At 34.7% G+C, this 24,104-nt stretch overlaps 1 protein-coding gene across 1 annotated transcript in view; it reads right to left on the bottom strand.

Annotated features, from left to right (window-relative positions):
- Positions 1–24,104, bottom strand: part of LOC306883558 (elongator complex protein 4-like) — a 74,850-nt gene that overhangs the window by 40,807 nt on the left and 9,939 nt on the right. The window contains exons 5-7 of the mRNA XM_079438896.1: positions 23,214–23,347; positions 13,686–13,770; positions 7,999–8,187 (exon numbers count right to left, since the gene is read on the bottom strand). Coding sequence (XP_079295022.1) covers positions 7,999–8,187; positions 13,686–13,770; positions 23,214–23,347 — 408 coding nt within the window. The remainder of the gene's footprint in view (positions 1–7,998; positions 8,188–13,685; positions 13,771–23,213; positions 23,348–24,104) is intronic.

Raw genomic sequence — 24,104 nt, 5'->3', positions numbered from 1 at the left:
TTTCTTTTTTCTTTCCTTCTTTCTCTTTTCCTCCCTTCTTCTCGTCTACAGCAGACTTTGAGAGCATGCGTTGTTCGTGAACGCAGCCGTGACCCTTTTCCCAAATCTAGCATAAAAAATTGAACCCAAGCAACTGTGTTAGTGACAGTCGCCGTTAACTCAACACCATCACACCAATGCAAGTATACAAAACAACTACAAATACTACTACAACAGTTGAGCCAACTTATTGAAGGTTCAAGTCCAGGATGGTGTTTAATAAAACAGACAGGTTAACGAAATTAGTGGAGGAGACAGTTTTAAATCTACTGCTTGTGTTATTTATAATTCAGAATTACACTCGGAAACACTATGTGCAGTTGAATTGGTTAAATTACTTCAATCATGTTTTTGGCCATTGTATAAAAATAATAATAATAATACTACATTAATTTAAAAAGATAAAAGGAACAATATGTCTGTGAATTAAAAATGAGAATAAATATTTGATTTAGCTACATTCTTGAAATATATTATAAAAATTGCATATGTAAAGAAAAAGGTCAAAATAATATAAATTTCCCAATGGCAAATCATGTTAAGCTCATTTAAATGTAACTATTATAGGTGCAAAGCAAACATAAAGAAATGTATCTAGAAATTGCTTATGTATCATGCGCTCCATTATTACATTTCTTTCCACTTTGATAAATAAAAAAATGTTTGTATATATATATATATATATATATATATATATAGTAACAATTGATGTAAAATATTCTGTGTGTGTATATATATACACACACACACACATATATATACACATATATACACACACATATATATATATATATATATATATATATATACACACACAGAATATTTTACATCAATTGTTACTCAGTTTAAAATGGTTTTTAAGAATAATGGCACAAATTTTTATCATGAATAAGACCTAATATAATGTGTATACATATGTGGAATATCTATAGAATATCTATATCTATAACTGTATCTATATCTATATCTATATCTATATCTATCTATCTAACTATTTTATGAGTAAATCTGTGGAATGATGGCAAAGGTGTTCAAATATGTTCATACTACATGAAAACGTCTTGTTGGTGGCTGAAAGTATGATTAAAGTAGGAAATAAAATATTTAGTAAAGAACACACAGCGAATGTGTAAAATTTTGTGAACAATGAGTCTTTGCTTTCTGTCAATTTGGACACAGATTGTATGCAGTCCTACTAATTGAACTGCTCTACAAGTCACGTCGGAATGCTAACTTTAGCCATGATAACTGTTCAGCTCTTTACTAAACTTCCTCCCAGTCTCTGAAGCTGTCATTCTTCAGACTGATAGGCCGGGTCTCCAGCGTCCTGACCCATCAGTGGCTGTACCTGTAGGTGTGTGTGGTGGTGGACTATGGCTATTTGAGCAGAGATTGATTAAAGTTTCAGATGGACTGTGCCTTTAATCTCGTCAGAGGAGGCTTTCAATGCCTGGCCCTTTCCTGTCGACATTAAAAATACATGACAGGACTTTTCATTACACACATTCATTCACATCTGATGGACTTTAGATGAGGTGCTAATGCAATTAACGGAAGATTAACACAACAGCTGTAAAAGGTGACCCCAAGTTTAGTAGTGCAAGCTAAAATCTTGATCCATCAGACAGTATACTAGTAATATTACTGTACATTAAAAACATCTCTTTAAGCTCTAAACCTTACACTAGCGTGTAAACCCTAAAAAGGTTTACACGCTAGTTTTTTGTAATGAAAATAATACTTCAATGACAACATTTTGAAACTACAAAATAAGTCCTCTTTGTCCCGTTGTCCTCTATCTATACAAAACATAAGTTATAATATGGGGTTTTATATATACATGTGCTGGTCATAAAATTAGAATATCATGAAAAAGTAGATTTATTTCAGTAATACCATTCAAAAAGTGAAACTTGTATATTAGATTCATTCATTCCACACAGACTGATATATTTCAAATGTTTATTTCCTTTAATTTTGATGATTATAACTGACAACTAATGAAAGTCCCAAATTCAGTATCTCAGAAAATTAGAATATTGTGAAAATGTTCAATATTGAAGACCCCTGGTGCCACACTCTAATCAGCTAATGAACTCAAAACACCTGCAAAAGCCTTTAAATGGTCTCTCAGTCTAGTTCTGTAGGCTACACAATCATGGGGAAGACTGCTGACTTGACAGTTGTCCAAAAGACAACCATTGACACCTTGCACAAGGAGGGCAAGACACAAAAGGTCATTGCTAAAGAGGCTGGCTGTTCACAGAGCTCTGTGTCCAAGCACATTAATAGAGAGGCGAAGGGAAGGACAAGATGTGGTAGAAAGAAAGTGTACAAGCAATAGGGATAACTGCACCCTGGAGAGGATTGTGAAACAAACCCCATTCAAAAATGTGGGGGAGATTCACAAAGAGTGGACTGCAGCTGGAGTCAGTGCTTCAAGATCCACCACGCACAGACGTATGCAAAACATGGGTTTCAGCTGTCGCATTCCTTGTGTCAAGCCACTTTTGAACAAGAGACAGTGTCAGAAGCGTCTTGACTGGACTGCTGCTGAGTGGTCCAAAGTTATGTTCTCTGATGAACGTAAATTTCGCATTTCCTTTGGAAATCAAGGTCCCAGAGTCTGGAGGAAGAGAGGAGAGGCACATGATCCACGTTGCTTGAGGTCCAGTGTAAAGCTTCCACAGTCATTGATGGTTTGGGGTGCCTTGTCATCTGCTGGTGTTGGTCCATTGTGTTTTCTGAGGTCCAAGGTCAACGCAGCCGTCTACCAGGAAGTTTTAGAGCACTTCATGCTTCCTGCTGCTGACCAACTTTATGGAGATGCAGATTTCATTTTCCAACAGGACTTGGCACCTGCTCACACTGCCAAAGCTACCAGTACCTGGTTTAAGGACCATGGTATCCCTGTTCTTGATTGGCCAGCAAACTTGCCTGACCTTAACCCCATAGAAAACCTATGGGGTATTGTGAAGAGGAAGATGCAGTACGCCAGACCCAACAATTCAGAAGAGCTGAAGGCCACTATCAGAGCAACATGGGCTCTCATAACACCTGAGCAGTGCCACAGACTGATCGACTCCATGCCACGCCGCATTGCTGCAGTAATCCAGGGCAAAGGAGCCCCAACTAAATATTGAGTGCTGTACATGCTCATACTTTTCATGTTCATACTTTTCAGTTGGCCAACATTTCTAAAAATCATTTTTTTTTGCATTGGTCTTAATTGATATTCTAATTTTCTGAGATACTGAATTTGGGACTTTCATTAGTTGTCAGTTATAATCATCAAAATTAAAGGAAATAAACATTTGAAATATATCAGTCTGTGTGTAATGAATGAATCTAATATACAAGTTTCACTTTTTGAATGGTATTACTGAAATAACTTTTTCATGATATTCTAATTTTATGACCAGCACCTGTGTATGTGTATATATATATATATATATATATATATATATATATATATATATATACATAAACACAGTGGGGATCGAAAGTTTGGGAACCCCTTGCAGAATCTGTGAAAATGTGGATAATTTTACCAAAATAAGAGAGATCATACAAAATGCATGTTATTTTTTATTTAGTACTGTCCTGAGTAAGATATTTTCCATAAAAGATGTTTACATATAGTCCACAAGACAAAAAAATTGCTGAAATTATTAAAATAACCACATTCAAAAGTTTGGGAACCACTGGTTCTTAATACTGTGTGTGGTTACCTGGATGATCTACGACTGTTTTTTTGTTTTGTGATGGTTGTTCATGAGTCCCTTGTTTGTTCTGAACAGTTCAACTGAGCACTGTTCTTCAGAAAAATCCTCCAGGTCCTTCAGAATCTTCAGTTTTCCAGCATCTTTTGCATATTTGAACCCTTTCCAGCAGTAACTGTATGATTTTGAGATCCACCTTTTCACGCTGAGGATGATTGAGGGACTCAAACACAACAATTAAAAAAGGTTCAAACATTCACTGATGTTCCTGAAGGAAACACGATGCATTAAGAGCCGGGGGGTGAAAACTTTTTGAATTTGAAGATCAAGGTAAATTGTACTTAATTTGTCTTCCAGGAAACATGCAAGTATCTTCTGTCGCGTCAGAAGGGCAGTACTAAATGGAAAAATATGATATTTCAACAAAATAAGAAAAATTTGGACATCTTCATCCTGTTCAAAAGTTTTCACCCCCCGGCTCTTAATGCATCGTGTTTCCTTCAGGAGCATCAGTGAATGTTTGAACCTTTTTTAATTGTTGTGTTTGAGTATATATTCACACTTTTTCACACTACTGTATATAACCCCATATTATAACTTATGTTTGCATAGGTAGAGGACAATGGGGTAAGATGAGTCAACTATCAATTTTCAGTAATGTATGTATACATGTTTTTTTTAAATATTATATATCATATTGCATTTTATATATGCAAAGGTTCAAAAAAATATTTTTAATCTCTTATGCTCACCAAGATTGCATTTATTTGATCAAAAATACAGTAAAACAGTAATGTTAAGTATTTAAAATAACTGTTTTCATGTGCAATATTTCAAATTTATTCATTTGATTAAAAAGCTGAATTTTCAGCATCCATTACTCTGGTCTTTAGTGTCACATGAGCTTTCATTCGTATCTGATTTGTCTGAAATATAAATATTTAGTAACTTTTAACATTATAAATGTATTTAGTCACTTTTGATCAATTTAACGAATCATTGCTGAATAAAAGTAGCATTTTCTTTCAAAAAAAAAAAAAAAAAAAAAGAAAACAAATCCTACTGAACCCAAATGGTAGTGTGTGTGTGTGTGTGTATATATATATATATATATATATATATATATATATATATATATATATATATATATATATATATATATATATATATATATAATATTATATAATATATAATATATAATATAATATATAATATAATATATATATATATATAATATAATATAATATATATAATATATATATATAATATAATATAATATATATATATATATATATAAATAAGTGGGGGAAATAAGTATTCAACACTTGAACAAATTTTTTATTAAACACATTTCCAGTGCAGCAATTCATATGAAATTTTGATCAGATGTTGGTATTAACTCAAGAAATCTACACAGATAAAGAAATCATAAAATTACAATCCATAAAAAAGTTATATTTAATGAAGTGAAATAGGAGAAGAAAAAAGTATTGAACACACAAAGAAAAAGCAGTACACCAAGGCAAGACAAAGCAAGACAACCGCTGATTTCACTAATTAGTTCAACCTCCTATTTGTGCAAATTATAATCAGCCAGGTTATTGCAGGTTAATCCGTTAGAAAGAGCCTTACCCACCTCTGAATGCAAGTATAGAAACATATGATGGGTAGAGGCAAAGAGCTGTCCCAAGACCTTCGCAACAAGATTGTTGTGCTGCATAAAAATGGTAGTGGTTATAGACGGATTTCACAACTCCTAAATGTTCCTGTAAGCACCATTGGGTCCATTATACGCAAGTGGAAAGAAAAAAACTCCATCAGCCTGCCACACAAAGGAGCTCCTCGAAAGATTTCTGATCAGGGAGTCAGAAGGTTAATCAGAAGAGTAATCCAAGAGCCAAGGACCACTCTGAAAGTGCTACAGAGAGACTTGGAAGCAGCAGGTACAGTTGTCACAGAGAAAACTATAGGCAATGCACTCCACCGCCACGGCCTCCATGCACGCTCATCTCGGAAGGCTCCATTTTTGAAGAAAAGGCATGTTGAAGCTCGTTTGATGTTTGCTACAAAACATTTGGACAACCCTGTGAATTACTGGGAGAATGTAGTCTGGTCAGACGAGACAAACATTTTACTTTTTGGCAATAATACCATATGCCATGTTTGGAGGACAAATGGCTCTGCGTATGACCCTAAAAATACCATACCAACAGTGAAGTTTGGAGGTGGAAGCATCATGGTATGGGGCTGTTTTTCTTCTCATGGTACTGGCAGAATCCATGTTATTGAAGGGAAGATGAATGGAGCCATGTACCGGGAAATTCTTGAGGTAAATCTGTTACCATCCGCCAGGATGATGAGGATGAGACATGGATGGACATTCCAGCAGGACAATGATCCAAAACATACTGCAAAGGAGACTCGGTCAGGAGGCCCAGTCAATCACCAGACTTAAACCCAATAGAGAATTTATGGAAGGAACTGAAGATCAAGATTCACAAGAGGGCCCTGCGGAACATTCAAGATTTGAAGACAGTCTGTTTAGAAGAATGGCCCAAAATCCCACCTGCGCACTGTGAACGATTAGTCTGTTCTTACAGGAAGCGTCTTGAAGCTGTTACTGCAAACAAAGGCTTTTCCACCAAGTATTAAGTATAATCTCAGTTAGTGTGTTCAATACTTTTTTCCAGTGTCATTTCACTTTATTACACATACTTTTTTATGGATTGTAATATTCAATATTTTTTCTCTGTGTAGATTTCTTGAGTTAATACCAACATCTTGTCAAAATTTCATGTGAATTGCTGCACTGGAAATGTGTTTAATAAAAAATTTGTTCAAGTGTTGAATACTTATTTCCCCCACTGTGTGTGTGTGTAATATATATATATATATATATATATATATATTAGACAACAAAATCTGTTTGTGACTTGGTTAAGACCTCACCTCCTCATAACATACTGTTATTTACTGATAGGTCTACTAGTTTACATCACATCCAATCTACAAAACTACTTTCAAACCGACGTTTACTCCATCACCTCCACCGCAGAAAACCGCTGTGTGCCCCCCAGCCTCCCTGAGAGGGGTTTTAGCACTTTGTCTCCTAACGGACAAAGAACAGCGAGATCTTGTCTTTTGAAGCGTTCTTAGAGCACAGCGGCTGCAGCCTGACTCTCGTTGGCTAATGGAGGCACAAAGAAAAGGGCCTCTCAGGAACCGAGAGACGCTGAAAGAGTGAAGCGCCCAGAAAGACTCAAGACTGACCATTGGCTGGCTGAATGCAAAGTTTAGGGCCTCAGACAAAGAATGTGGGTTCACGCGCCAATGAAGACGCTCCTCTGAAGGCCAAACATACATGTACTCAAACAGATACACACACAGGCCCCTGAACCCCAGCCAAGCGGAACCTCATTCACACAACGGAGGGGGGGGTCGACTCTTTGACTCCGGCTCATGGGGCGGTTATGGTGTGCCAGGGTCGATAAACTTATGGCGACCTCAATGCTGGTCCATGTGACTGGCAGTCAAGTTAAAAAAAATCTAAAAAGGCTGTTCTGTGGGATTAGCTCTGGAAGTCGATGGTGGAAATGTCTAGCATTCATGATGGTGCCATAAATATTCAAAAATTTGGAATAATAGCAAAAAAAAAAAAAAAAAACTACAACAGACACCTTTTTTTAAGAGTGTCTGCACAAGACCCGTCTCCAAAATAGGCTTGTGAGTGGTTACGAGGGTGTTGCTAGAACAACCCTTAGTCTCAATAATGTCCTTGTTCCTCAATATTGTGTGTTCTTTTAGACAGACAGACAGACAGACAGACAGATAACAAGAATGATGATAGACAGACAGACAGACAGACAGAACGATAGCAAGAACGATGATAGATAGACAGACAGACATAAGAATGATAGAATGACAGACAGACATAAGAATGATAGAATGAATGATAGAAAGAACGATAGATAGCAAGACAGATAGACAGCTAGATAGACAGAACGATCGAACGATAGACAGCTAGATAGACAGACAGACAAGCCGACAGACAGACAGACAGACAGACAATCCTTGCTGATTAAAAAAAATTGGTACATTAAAAAAATGGTAGTGTGTTTGTAAACTGTAATAATATAATGTAAAAAAAATAACAATACCAGCATTTAACGGTGACTCCAAACATCTTATAAAAAGGATTTAAAATGAACACACTAAGAAACTATGTGATTAATCATACCTGTATGAGGTGGGAGGGTACGGTCACCATAGCGACTGAGAGTGAAGTGCGTAACAGGCCTCGGAGGGCATAGAGAAATGTGGTGAGGGCGTGGCAGTGGGCGGGGTTATCCTTACAGCACACATCATCCCCCCAGAGCACCGATCCCAGAGAATGAAGACCCAGCCGCAGGACGTTCCGAACCTTAGACTACAGAAGTCCAAGAAAACAGACAAACACACAAAAATGTGAATTTCTTTTGAGCACTTTTGAGACAATCTGTATATGTACAATTCATGTGAACAAATCCACATCTGGCTTGTGTAATGAATATTTCATTAAAGCAATGCAGAGTAAACTTTGTGTTCAAAAATGCATGAATGAATATCTTAACAGTATTTTAATAAGCGCACCTTAATTTAAAAGAGAAACAAGGAAAAACCAGTGGTGTTGCATGACACTTATTTACAGTAACATGTCAATGATGCTTACATTTTCCACTACAGTTTTTAGAACAAAATAAGAATTTTGTAAACAAGTGAAACATTGTATGACCTAGATGTAAATTTACACGAAATAGCAGAGTTTGCAATGTAGCAAAAACAGCGTTAGTTTTAGGTAAAATGCTGTATCAGAATCAAATCAATCTGTATTGTTGTCATTATATCCTGCATTGTTTGTCTTTCTGTCTGCTGTGCATTAAAATCAACATAACAAATTTTGTGATACTTTGCACTGCAAAGACAACTATGGATTGATTAATGGTGGAACAAATTCAGTGTGTATAAATGCAAGACAGACAACCAATCACAATGAAAAAGTCCACCTCCTGTTGTCCTCTCACATCAAAATTCACTGATGTATTTGTTTCTAAGTGTTTTCGCTTGTAAACAGTGCTTGATCAGTGCATATTTCTCTCCTGATTCAGCCAAGATGACCTTTTCACTGAAGAAAACAATATTATGGATAGAGGACTGGTATATTATCCTGAAACAATGGTTTATAGATGTGTTTCTTAAAAACACACAGCTTTTCACTTCACATATTCACTTTATTGAGTCCTGTGGAATACTTGTGGATTATTGTTTAGTATTTATCAGCTGTTTGACATCTCATTCTGACGGCACCCATTCACTGCAGAGGATTCATTGGTGATGTAATACTTAATTTCTCCAAATTTGTTCAGATGAAGAAACAAACTCATATATAAGATGGATGGCCTGAGGGTGAGTACATTTTCAGCTAATTTTAATTTTAAGGTAAACTATTTCTTTCACTCGTTGTCTTGTGCTTATTAATGAAAGTACATTTAAGATCACAAACAACACTTACTCAAGCAATTTACTAAATCAATTAGAGACTCTCAACAGGACGTGATTAGCCATTGTACAATTTCACATTATTACTCTCTCCATAATGAGAGAGAGAATGGTGAAAAGCAAACAAAACAGTGCCCAAATAGTATGTCATACATAAGTGTGCAATGACTTGTGTAACTAAGTCAGTAGTGGAATCCTGTCTGTAGTGAAAAGCCTTTTGTCTTTTGGAGTGAGGGTCATGTACCTCTCAAACAACTTGAATCAATGAAACAAACGGCCCAGCCAAGACCACTCAACAGCACGGTCAAACGGAACACGGTGGTCAAAAGTGATTGGACGACATCTTCCAATCAGGACAGTTGCCTGACATGACCACAATGTGGCTGTCAACCTAAGAGCCAAAATGTCTGCTTCCAACAAGTGCCAGGAAGTTCTTGGCACGTTATCCGCCAACATCAGCCAAGCTAAGGGGCCATGGGTGAGAGATGTGCCCTCTACAGTGTACAAAGTCTGACAGAGAATTGAACCTTATTCACAAACCATCAAAGAGCTGATTCTGAACCTGCTTAATAAAGATTGAGAGGACACCTCAGACCAGACCAACTAGAAAACTGGCAACTGGTGTGACAGCAATACAAGTTTCAGATGTCCCAGAAAAGCAGGACAACTTCATATTTGCATATTTATGAAGATGTGAAAGGTAGAAGCTCTTTTCAGCACTTTCAGTTTAGTAAACCTCTCGATAAAAATACACATTTTGGACAAGCTGTAGACGTGCAAACAACAGATGAGCTACTGTAGCAGTCAAATTAACTATATACCAATATGTATTTGTGTGTGTATATATATATACAGTGTATATATATATATATATACACATATATATATGTGTGTGTGTGTGTGTGTGTGTGTGTGTGTGTATATATATATATATATATATATATATATATATACATACATATATATACACACATATATATATATATATATATATATATATATACATATATATATATATATATATATATATATATATATATATATATATATATACACACACACACAATAAAAATTTAATAAATAATGCTGATAATGACACCTAATAAAGCTCATAATGTAGAAATATTACATTTCTGTTAAATTTCTTACATTTATATTAATATAATAATATTCCTGATTTAAGGTTTTTTTATTGGATAATATTTCAATGATTTTGAAATTTTAGAGTTTTACAAATAAAAGAAAAGATAAAAAGTAATTCTGGTAAGTGTAACCGTTTTATACTCTTAAAAATGAGGAAATGCTATTAAAAATACAATACAATACAAAATGTTTAAAGCTTTTATAATCTTTTAAAACATGGGCCAGAAAAGTTGCACCAATCCAAGAATTTCCCTTTTTCTTTGAAATTATTCTAAAAATGCCTTCATTTAGTTAAATCTTTGTAGTGCGAATAACCTGCTTATATCTTTGAAATAGAGAAAAGGAAGCTAGATATCTTAAATAAACCAGCTGAAAATAGCTGTGGTGTTGAATTGTCTACCGCCCTGGTTGTTCTCCTCACATCAGCCTTCGTCCACTGACAATAAACAGTAAAGTTAACACCCTCTACACCGTCCAGCAATCACAAGCATCTTAAGTTAAATAAACCTCATTGTTTGACTGTTTCCAAAGCTTCTTGAAGGTTGAGCTTGACATTTCCACAAAGGGGGTGTTCCTGACTCACCGGCTTCCTCCTTCCCTTCAGCCACACTCCGGCTTTTTACTGCTCACACTCTCTTCCCCGTTATGTGCGCATGAGAAAAATTATATGCTTTAACAATTGCTGATGGTAACATGAACATAAAATAAAAAGGAGGTATAAAGAAAAACTCTAAAAATAATGAATGTTTAAAAATCCAAATAAAATAAAATAAAAACAGGTTCATTACTGATTTTACCAAACCTACCATGACCAGCAAAATGTTACTGCATTTTATTCAAACTTTATAGGTAATTGCAGTCACAGCTAGAATTGAGTCACCAATCTGACAAACGTTTTAGTCAGTCTCGCTGTCGCCCTGTTTGCTCTCATTCTGAGCATTCTTGCCTTTGTGCCCATGTTCTCTCAACCTCATCACATTCCACGACCTCTGCCAAAAGAACGCCACTGTTTGATGATGTAAGCGCTTAATCTGTCGGTTGACTGACAGGGGGTCGAGGACTTCCAGGGTGAGGAGCCCAAGGTGTCCGAGGAGAAAAACACTAAAGTGCAACGATCAACAAGAAAGAGCTAACACAAACCAGACATAAGCTACTGATCAGAATAAGATTTGATTTGGGAACTTTAAACTATAGTTTAAAACAGTTTAACAACATTGAAATCGCATGAACTTGAAATAAAGTTTTGTTTTCAACATTTTTATTTTCCAATGTTATTCAAAATTATTCTAAAGGAAAATTCTAATTATTCTATTATTCTGGCCTCATGGCGAGCAAAAAAAAGGAGCATTATCTGACATGCATGGATGTATATGGAAATTTTATTGAAAAGCTGAATGTAGATGACAATCAAAACCTTCATCAGCATTGCGCCTGATTGCACAAGCAAATTCATTTGGAGTATCATGAGGTAAGACACAGTGCAGTAAAATATTTTATACAATTTTTAACATTTATATAAGGCCCATTCACACTGAATGATAACCATAAAGTTTTAGAAATCATTCATTCTTTAGAATTCATAGTTTTTGTCCTTGGTGAGTTTGTTTCATCATCAGAAAAGATTTGAAGAAATTAAATGTGGATTATTGTGATGTTTTTATCAGCTGTTTGACTCTCATTCTGACGGCACCCATTCACTGCAAAGGATCCATTGGTGAGCAAGAGATATAATGCTAAGTTTCTTGCAGTAAGACTGAAATTGAAAGAAAAAAAATTCACTCTTATTTTTTATTTTTTGGCATTTTTGCCTTTATTATGATAGGACATATCAGAGCCGATAGGCAGCGCTGGAAATCTTTTTCAAATGTCTTCATGTAATATAACAAAACTGTACACGACTTGGGTTTCCTGTCTTCAACTGAACTAGAACTCCATTTAACAATTTTATTTATTATTTAGTTTTAATACCCTTTCCTATACAAGCAGAATTTAGAACAAGCAATTTCTATTTTTTTTTATTTACTAAAATGTGTAAATACCAAATAAATCTCTAAAATATAAAAAAATAATAAAGGCAGTTTTATAGACTGTAATTTGAGAGGATACTAGTAGAACTTCGCTAACTTCATTTAATAAACTTATAGGCCTGCTTACTTTAAGCCGACACAAAATTTGGTCAGGAGACCATGTCTGGAGTTCACCACATGACAGAAGCCACATTAGGGCCACATAAAGTTGGAAACTGATTAAAAATAGCGAGTGTATCCTCAAGCGGCCTGGTCCCAAGAGCGGCTCAGCAGATGCAGTGCTGATGTGGAAGTCAAGACAGGGGCTATCATTGGGCCGTTTCTGAGAGGGGCCCCCAGAGGGGCCGAGCTCCCCTGCTTCTCAGTAGGAGCTAATGAATATGAACAGACAGAGGGCATATTGCCCAGTGTCTGTCTTGGCCTGTTTACCACAAAACTAATAGGACTCAGCTTTAAGGAAGAGGAACCCAAGGGAACCCATCTCCCCCTGAGAGCGATTCAAGCACAACATGGAGAAACTGACAACGGAGGATGAGACGAGAAAAAGAGGAATAAAGTTGGAAAGGAAAAGAAAAAATAAAGCCTTTATATTTGAAGCTCTTTTCCATTTCCTAATTATCACAAGCTATGAAAGCCACGCTACAAAGGAAGTGAAAGCACAGACAAAATCAGGCAACAATTAGCCAACCGAGACCAATCAATGAAACAACAAATTAAAGGTCTTGTAAAAACACTGCCTGCGGCAAAACACTTACATTGTTCCAGAGGTGTGAATGACAGAGTGTCTGTTAACTGTGCATTTCATTATAGCCTTTTTGGTCAATTTAAAGGGATAGTTCACCCAAAAATGATAAATGTGTCATTTATTAACCCTCGTGTGGATAAGTATAATAAAAGAAGTCATTTTGACTCTGCACTATATACACTATACACTATATTCCATGCCTTATGAAGCCATATGATTGAAATTTAAGTCATTGTTCATTGAAAACCTTGCTTGAAAGTTGTGGTCACCTTTCACTTTAATTATACTGAAATGAGGCATTCTGGTACGACTGACTCCTTTTTTGTTCTACAAAAAGAAAATTTCATGGATTTTGATTTTGAAAGACATGAGAGTGAGTACATGATGGCAGGATTTTCATTTTCTGGGTACTATTTCTTTAAAGTTATCTGTTATTTGAAACAGAAATAAATGGCTAAAGAAATGACAACCAACCTGTGGTGTGGATCCGTCAAACCCTTCTTTCCGGATGACCGTCTGGATAGACTTCAGGAGAGCATGATAGGGTGCTGGTAACGGACTGAAACAACATGACAGGAGAATAAAATATACTTACTGTATTTTGAAAGATGGATAAACAAATAGGCTGATGGGCTGAAAAGATTGCAATTTGAGATTGTAGATGTAAAAAAACATGAAGCTAGTTCAAATGACCACCTAAAACAACCACCCATAGACGCCACCCCAAAACCTAGCATCATGGAGACGACTTTGATGATGATGATGATTTTAAAATAATTATTTGATCAACTAAATTCCATTCATGCCAATGTAAAACACAGATTTTTTATTATTATTTTTTAAAGAATTAACAGTCACAAAAGATTTCTATTTTCAATAAATTTTGTTCTTTTGGACTTTCAGTTCAACAAAGAATCCTGAGAGAAATGTATTCCGTATCCACAAAAATATTAAGCAGCACGATCATTTTCAACATTAGTAATAATAAGAAATGTTTCTTGAGCAGCAAGTACTCATATAAGAATGATTTCTGAAGGATCATGTGACACTGAAGACTAGAACAATGCCTGGTGAAAATTAAGCATTGCATCACAGGAATTAATTACATTTTAAATTATACTGAAACAGAAAACAGATAAAGTTGTAATATTTCACAATATACTGTTACTATATTGTTGATCAAATAAATGCAGCTTTGGTAAGCATAAAAATTGTAAACAATCTTACTAACCCTAAACCCTGAACCAAAGTGCATATTAGATACTTTTACTATTCTATTTATTTTCAATAATAACCAATAAGTATCATATTTTAGAATATAACTAATTATGATAAAAAAATGCAGCCTTTGAGAGCATAAGAGTCTTTCAAAAATAAAAAATACAAATGTACAGACCCCAGTCTTTTGAAGAGTAATGTAAGTGTAAAGCCTAATCACATTTAAAATTCTTTCTTTTAACAAATGCTATAACCCAAAGTAACAAATGTGGAATTGTGCAATTAATCATACAGATGTGTCAAGACTCAAAATTGTTTCAAAGTTGACTTCAAACCATGTTTATTATTATTTATTTATTTTTTATGCAAAGGTTCAGTTTCAGGAAAATGCTTGAATGTCGACTATTATGATTATGGCTTCATAACAGGTCAAAAGCTGATGATATCTGTGTACACTTCAATTAAAACCACTAATTGTTGTGGCATATGCTGCCGTCATAAAGTGGGATTTGCTTTGATATCACAAAAGCCTGTTGACATCGGCAGTAACCTTGGCAACCTGGCCGTGCATGTAGACGCAAGGAAATACATCACTAATTAAATCAAATGAAATGAAATTAATTAAACACTTTGGCACCTCTGTCAGCTCCGGGCGCTCCCCCTGAGGCCTGCGGTGAGTCTGAGTGTGCTGAAACAGAGCGCTGTGTTAACGGGACAGTGCTTCTGATCCCAGTGACACAGCGCTTCTATGTTAAATCAGGGGTAAGATGTGCAACTCATAACAAGGGAGGTCAAAGCACTTGACCTGCCCTGCGTTGCACATTTTGTCTTTACTCAAATATGCCTTCTTTCTCCCTAAAATTTGAGAGTAGTGTCCTCAAAACAAATTTAGACCCTAAAACTGCATTTTATAAGAAAATACCACATGCCATTTATTTAACGGAAGGTTGGCACAAGCACACATTTCAAGCGTAAAAATATGTTTGTTAAGTTTAACGTTATTCAACAATAGAAACACTATTGTTCAGAAGTTTGGGGTCAGTAAGATTTTTCTCATTCCGTAAGATGCATTAATTTGGTGAAAAGTGACAAATCTTTTGTAACATCTTGAAAGTCTTTACTATTTCAAATAAATTCTGTTCTTTTGAACTTATGAATCAAAGAATCCTGAAAAAAGTGTGCACAAAAACATTAAGCAGCACAACTGTTTTCAACATTCATAATTATAAGATGTGTTTCTTGAGCAGTAAATCAGCATATTGAATGATCAGGATCATGTGACACTGAAGACTGGAGTAATGATACTGAAAATTCAACTTTGCATCACAGGAATAAATTAGATTTTAAAATATATTCAAATATAAAACCATTACTTAAAATTGCAATAATATTCCTGCTTTTACTGCATTAGTTACCAAATAAATGCAGCCATGGTGAGCATAAGAGACTTGAAATCCAATGACATTCAGACATTCTGAAGACTCTCAAGCCTGTTGAGATTAAACTACTAGACTGAGATTTATGTTTTTGCTTATTTAAAGCTATATATCACACCTCAGGGGTTTGGTAAAGTCTTTCATTCTGTCACTTCAGTCATTCCCTCTCATTCTGGTTCACAACATGTTGTAATGATCACACTGTGCCACTCTGCATGCAGCTACGACAGCCATCAATTACTCAAAGGTTGAGAACTGAGTTTAAATCCTGACAAACAGCAACCTCCAGACCTGACACAGACCTTTAGTATGGCGTTATTTTACTGCCAAATGTCGAGAGTGCATTTTTGTAGCGCGAAAGTAGATTAATATAATACGCGAGCACGAATCTCCCCGCTCTCACGCGGATTTCCTTTGCTCTCTTTGACCAAACAATTAGACAAACTAGGTTTAGACAAACTAGGTTTTATATATATATATATATATATATATATATATATATATATATATATATATATATATATATATATATATATATATATATATATATATATATATATATATATATATATATATATAAAACCTAGTTTGTCTAATTGTTTGGTCAAACCCCTCTGAACGTTTTATCTAAACAAACAAAAAAAGTATATGATTCTTAAAGTTCATGTGGCCATACATATTTATTTATTTATTTATTTAGTCATTTAGCAGACGCTTTTATCCAAAGCGACTTACAAATGAGGACATAAGAAGCAATCAAAACCAACAAAAGAGCGACAACGTGCAAGTGCTATTACAAGTCTTGGTTAGCCTAACGCAGTACAGATAAATATTATTATTATTGTTATTTTTTAATAAAAAGACATAGATAAAATACAATTAGAATAGATAGTGCTAGAGTTAGAGGGTCAAGTAAAGATGGAACAGATGAGTTTTTAGCCGTTTCTTGAAGATGGGTAAGGATTCGGCTGCTCGGATCGAGTTGGGCAGGTCATTCCACCAGATGGGAACAGTTAATGAAAAAGTCCTTGAAAGTGTTTTTCTGTGTCTTTGGGATGGTACAATAATTCGTTGTTCACTTGAAGAACGCAAGCTTCTAGAGGGCACATAAGTCTGAAGTAAAGAATTTAGGTAAAGGGGTGCAGAGCCAGTGGTGGTTCTGTAGGCAAACATTAATGCCTTGAATTTAATGCGAGCAGCTATTGGTAGCCAGTGCAAATTGATGAACAGAGATTATGTACTTGGGATGAAATATATATATATATATATATATATATATATATATATATATATATATATATATATATATATATATATATATATATATATATATATATATATATATATATATATATATATATATATATATATATATATATATGAAGATTAATTCTTTTCACACCTGAATTAAACGTTGTTATTATGCACTTTTAAAAAATATATCTTGAAACCGATTTCTTTCGGGCCTTTCCTTGACTTTTTTTTTTTGTTGCATTTTTGTTTTAACACACTGGTTATTGTAGGCTACTTTGTTTTACTTTATATCTTTTATGTTTGTATTTTGTTCTTTTCTGTGAAATATTTTGACAATCAAAGAAGGATCTTTCATTTCTTTCCAGTTTAATAATATTTAGCAATGTTAATCAAATGTATATTTGAAATGGCTAGAAATGAGGTGCTTGGATGATTTGTACATATAAATAACCTCTGTCCAACTATGGTTGGTCAAACCCCTCGATTTATCTAAAAACAGCCCATGGCTCTAAAGACTTCATATAAAAGGTCAATGTTATGTCATATTATGTCAGATATCTCAACTGAATTCAAAATCATTGCAATAAATTGTCAGTTGTTGGTAATAGTAAGTAACAATTCCTATCAAACAACATCAAATGCAAAAATAGTTGTAAACGAGGATATCATAACACACTAAATGATCTGATAGAATCGCTGTTTGGACATTTATTGGGAGTTTTTTTTTATTTATCTATTTATTTTTTTAAATCCAGTGTTTGCTTTCAGTTCTGATTTTAGCTAGATTTTTTTATCTAGCTAAAATCTAGATACATTTTTTTATTATGACAGTTATAGGAAATGACACTGTCTGCAAATGCATTAAACCCATAGAATATAATGTAGTGATGCTATCACAAATATGATAAATTCATTATGGTGTTATATTTGGTCTCCACATCTTAAGTAGGCTATTTAGGGAATAGTGCATCTGGCCCTAGTTCTGTCTTAAATCAGAAGAGATATATATATATTAGGACTGTCAACGTTAACATGCGATTAATCTAAAAAATTAACGTTAATTTTTTTTTATGCAAATTAATCGTTTGGGTCAGGGTCGCGGTTTTCCTGCACAATTGGGCTATTTTGAAAATACAGTTGCGGGAAAAATTACAGAGCCATGGGTTGTATTTTTTGGGGCTACTTTCCTAATGTACCACGGCCCCCCAAAGTGTATACACATGTGATCACAAAAGGAAGTTATTACAAACACTCGATGGTGGTTTAAAGTGAGTTCGGAGTAAAAGTGTACTATTAATCTCATAAATTGTCTTATGTAGCATGACGCTAATGCTAGCTCTAATGCACCTGCAGAACAGGTCCAATTCTTCTTAATGCATTTTGTCATAATACTTCATGTAAGGCCGCAAGAAAATGTTTTGTTGTATTTATTTAGAAATACTTTTGATAATAGTTGGGTAAATGTATACTGGGATTGAAGCGATGTGGCTTGGTAAACGTCAGTATAAAGGCTGATAATTGCTGAATTAAAACAAAACAATAATAATGATTGTGTCTCATACCTGGTGGAGATGTGGAAGGTTCTGTTTCCTTAAACTAGTTTGTCATGCATTTCTTTATTTCAACACATTTACAGGTAAATCCTAGTATTTTAAATTTGCGATTAATCGTGATTAATCACAAATATATATAATATATATATATATATATATATATATATATATATATATATATATATATATATATATATATATATATATATATATATATATATATATATATATCAACCCAAGTACGTAATACATGTATGGCCACATGAACTTTAAGAATCATATACTTTTTTTGCTTGTTTGTTTAGATAAATCGCTCAGAGTGGTTTGACCAAACAATTAGACAAACTATTTTTTTGTTTGTTTTTTATAAATCATCCAAGCACCCGATTCCTAGCCATTTATAATCAAAAGGCATTTTATCCTAGCCTTTTGATTAATATGACTAAATATTATTAAATTGTAGAGAAATTCCAGGATCAGTTACCTCTTCATGTAGGCCTAGTATTTTCATCGGGTCAGTTGTATAAAAAAATCTGATTGGTTGATAACTTTTGACGTTTAGTCCAGGTGTGAAAAGAATTCATATCTAGCGCAAGAGCACGGAGAGATGTGCGAGTGCACAGGACAAAGTTTGAGCGCGCACACGCACACTTGAGGAGAGGAGAGACACGTTTTAAGTGCGCGCACGCTCTCTGCGCGAGAGCAGCGTATATTTGGCAGTAAAATAACGCCATATTTAGCGGTGTTCAAAAGGACTAGCTGAATTTTTCTGATTCTAGCTCAAATAATCGTATTATAACTTTTATGACACAGGTTTTATCATGACACAGTCACATATTAACACACAACGTTCAAGTCTCAATTTCAAAACAGTTTTCTGTGGTAATCATTATGAACAAATGGTGTCTATAGAACTGATTATGAATCTTCCATCTGCGCATATTGCACACCAGGGCTGCATTTATTTGGTCAAAAATATAGTAAAAACCTTAATATTGTAAAATGAAAAAGAACTGTTTTCTTTAAATATATTTTAAAATGTAATTAATTCCTGTGACGACAAAGTTGAATTGACAGCAGCCATTACTCCAGTTTTCAGTGTCACATGATTAACAGCATTTATTTGAAATAGAAAGATTTTGTAACATTATAAATGTCTTTACTGTCAATTTTTTTATTTATTTCCTTTATTTTACCAGGATAGTCCCATTGAGACTTAAAATCTCTTCTTCCAGGCAGTCCTGCAAAATGGCAGCACAAAAAGTTGATTAATTTAATGCATCCTTGTTAAACAAAAATATTAATTTCTTTAAGAAAATATATCATTGACCCCAAACTTTTGAACAGTGGTGTGCAATTTCACGCTCTGAAGCCACCTCACTGATTTGCTGCTTAATGGAGTGAAACACGTGTTTCCCTCCTTTGATTAAGACCTGGGGAGGTGGGGGTGGCGGCAATCAAAAGAGGACACGCCCCCATTGTGTCTGAGACAGAGACTGCAGCAGCCCAACAGAGCGCGATCGCTTAAGGTGCTGTCCGTAGAGGATAATGGCCGACAGGTGAGCTAATTAAGATCACAGTGATCCGACCGAGAGGGGGACCAGAGGGCCGCGTGTAGGCAGCATCCATCTTAAACAACAGGCTCCGCTATCACCTGGAGAGCAATTTGTGCCAATTATGCCACGTAGAGAAACGGAGCAATTTAACAGTCTGGAAATGGCATGGGGCTTTTTATTCTATGAGCTGTGAAATGTGGAAAGACAATGAGGGTTTTTTTGTATCTCAAGACATTTGGTTGTCGCTTAAGCTTGCTGATTAATTGATTTCTTTGAAAGGGATAGGAAGCGGTTTCCTACATTTGATTCTGCCCCAATTTGTTCTTTATAACAAAATTATCAACAGTGTCACTGAAAAAAAAAAAAAAAAAAAAACCTTTACAAAACTCCAAAAAAGTACCTATATATACGATTTGCTGCAGTTTCCAGTCAAATAAATACTTAAGGTAGTAAAACAGTAATAACTTTTCTTTTCTCACAAATTATCATGTAAAGACTTTCTGTACTGTTCCCTGCACAATACTATATATGTGACCCTGGACCACAAAACCAGTCTTAAGTGTCAATTTTTTTCGAAATTGAGATTTATACATAATCTGAATGCTGAATAAATACATTTTCCATTGATGTATGGTTTGTTTGGATAGAACAACATTTGGCTGAGCTACAACTATTTGAAAATCTGGAATCTGAGGGTGCAAAAAACCCCACCTTTTTTTAAAAGAAAATCACCTTTAAAGTTGTCCAAATGAAGTACTTCGCTATGCATATTACTAATCAAAAATGAAGTTTTGATACATTTACGGTAAGAAATTTACAAAATATCTTCATGGAACATGATCTTTACTTAATATCCTAATGATTTTTGGCATAAAAGAAAAATCGATAATTTTGACCCATACAATGTATTTTTGGCTATTGCTACAAATATACCCCAGCGACTTAAGACTGGTTTTGTGGTCCAGGGTCATATATTATGATCCCAAAACACTTTTAGCATAGTGCATGATTTACAAACTAAAACATTTGACATCTGCATCACATGACCAGCTCCATATGCATGGTTTCTCTGATGTAGTAAACTTGCTTGGTAGCTCACCCGGTACAGCACTACATTGTGATGCCGAGCATTCAGGTACGAGTCCTACTTGTTTTGACACTCAATACAAGAAGAGTTCAAAGAGTCGGTTAGGTTTAGTGTAGGAGATGTGTTATTGTCAAACACAAAAGAGCTTTTAGTGTAACTCACCAGTCATTTCATTTCTGAACCACAGCATTGTACAACAACCAACGTAATAAAATTGCCAAATTCACGTTTCACTGTTTCAGATAAAACTGAACCAGCTTTTAGCGCCAATCACTAAACATTTCAATTCCAAACTGCTGCAAAACGTACAATCACCTTCATCTGTTTCTGATAAAATTTAACATTTTATTTCCAAACTTCCATGATATGTACAACATCCATCGTAATAAAATTTTACTACATTCACATTCATCCGTTTCAGATCAAACTGAACCAGATTTTAGCACCAATCACTAGACATTTCATTTATAATCTGCCGCAATACGTACAACAATCAACACAGTAAAATTTTGCCCATCTCAGATAAAACTGAAACCTTTACTTTGCAAGTGTCACAAAACAGGCAGCATAATATAATTTTTGAGTTGGAAATTACATGACGATTAGATGCCCTTCAGCAATATACGTACTAGGAATAAAGTCTCTTCGTGTTCCTATGGGACGGAAATACATCTAAAAGGTGTGCTAAAACAGCTAATGGCTAAAAGCTTTATGGTTCCATTACAACACGTCATAAAATCATAATAAACTGAAGGCAGAGGAAGGAATGACGGCAAAATTCCAAAAGCAACACCTACGTAGGCCACGGCATCCATCACGTTGCTGCCATAGCACAAGCTGTTCCGCGGACACAGTATCGCCACACAGGAACACATTTACTGATGCGAGTAAACACAGGCTTGGGAACACGGCCCCTTCATTATGGTGCTGTTATGCAGATAAACAATTAGAAGACCTTTTTGTTTGCGGACATAAAACGAAGAGAGAGGCTCCATGAACCAGGGGCTCCAGATTGATTTGTTTGCACTGTGGCCGTGCCGTAGACTTTAATGCAACCAAAGCTCCTGCCTCCTCTACACGTGCACCCCTCGCAACCATAAAACAACCGCATCGCAAACACCACTGAAGACTCAACCCTGGCTCTAGCAGCGCTGGCGAGCACCTGGAAGTACAGAGACGTTTTTACGAAAATCTTTATTAGGCTGAAAACCCGTCATAAAACGAAATTGCAGATGTGTTCCTCAGAAACATGACATCAGCATTGAGAAAGCATATTCTTCTTGGAGATATGTGACAATACTTAGCGCACGTATCATAATAGAAGTAAGGACGTATATGAAAGATAAGTGCAGAAGGCTGTGCATGTGTTTGGTTATAATGTTTGGTTAAGCTGTCTCTAATCATAAGCATTCTTTTATGAACTTCCATGAGTAATAATAAAAGCTGTGTCAGGGCAATATAGATATTTACGCAAGACAAGCTGATCCATTTAAATTTGTATGTTGAATATTCCTTCTTCATACTTCCGACTTCAAACCGCATGCTTTTAAGATTAAATATGCATATAGCACAATTCAAAAAGTTTTTTTTTTATTAAAGAAATGTATTATTTTATTCAGAAAAGAATGCATTAAATTGATTAAAAGTGAAATGTAAATTTTCTGAATTCTAAGAATGTTGAAAAAAAAAAATATCAGTTGCAACAAAAATATTAAGCATCACAACTGTTTTCAACATTGATAATAAGAACATAAAAACATAAAAAATCCTGCAAATCCCAAACTTTTGAAAGGTAGTGTACATCTTGGCAAACAAAACATCTTGTTCTGAATATTCACCATAACTGAACATTTATTTTGATGCTCTTAACAGATATTTGAGTGGGCAATAGTAGTTACCTTGAGCTTGTGGTTACTGGTGTTTCCTGTAGCTGATAAAAACTGTGGCATTTGGCTGCCTGCCGTAGCTCAGGCTCCATGGTCTTGGACACGTCATAGTAATGACCAAACCTCACTGATGACGCCAAAGCAGTCTATAAATAAAAAGAAATCAATTATAACAAAAATGTTATTCTCTAGGATTGTAAAATGCACTAAATACATCATTTAATAATACATTTTTGAATTAACACAACAATACAATTATTGGCCTATTTTCAGTTTTCCAATCTACTTTCTGCATGAACAGGTTTAACTGTCCCTACAGCTACTTCTGTGTCCCAAACATATATTTGTTCAAATAATTATGAGTCAAATCATGATAATCAAACAGAATCATGACCAAATGACAAATCTGATGTAACATGTAATTAAGTAAGGAATTGTAATCAAATCCATTATCAGAGCAAATATGTACACATTGGGAACAGCAAAACATTTTTTTGTTGTTGTTGCATTTCTTTGCTGATGTAAGTGATGTGAAGTCAATTTTAGACACCCATAGACAATCCCATAGACTGTCAGGTCTCCATTGTTGCAACTGTCGGTAATCACAGCATGTAAAACAAAATATGAAAGTTTGAATTTGAATGTGAAAAAATATGCAAATTTATTTACTACAAACATTTTACTAGTTTATAGTAAATAAATATCTTTTTACACAATAGTGTTAAAAAATTTGAGGTCAGCACAATTTTTAAAATGTTTTTGAGAGAAGTCTTATGCTCACCAAGGCAGCATTTGTTTAATAATAATAAAAAAAACAAGTTTAAAAATTGTAAATAAAAGTAAGTAATATTGTGAAATATTTTTACCATTTAAATGAACTGTTTTCTACTTTAATATATTTTA

The sequence above is a fragment of the Barbus barbus genome, assembly GCF_936440315.1.
Source record: "Barbus barbus genome assembly, chromosome: 2".
Classification (NCBI taxonomy): Eukaryota; Metazoa; Chordata; class Actinopteri; order Cypriniformes; family Cyprinidae; genus Barbus; species Barbus barbus.
This window is presented reverse-complemented; position numbering and strand designations above follow the sequence as displayed.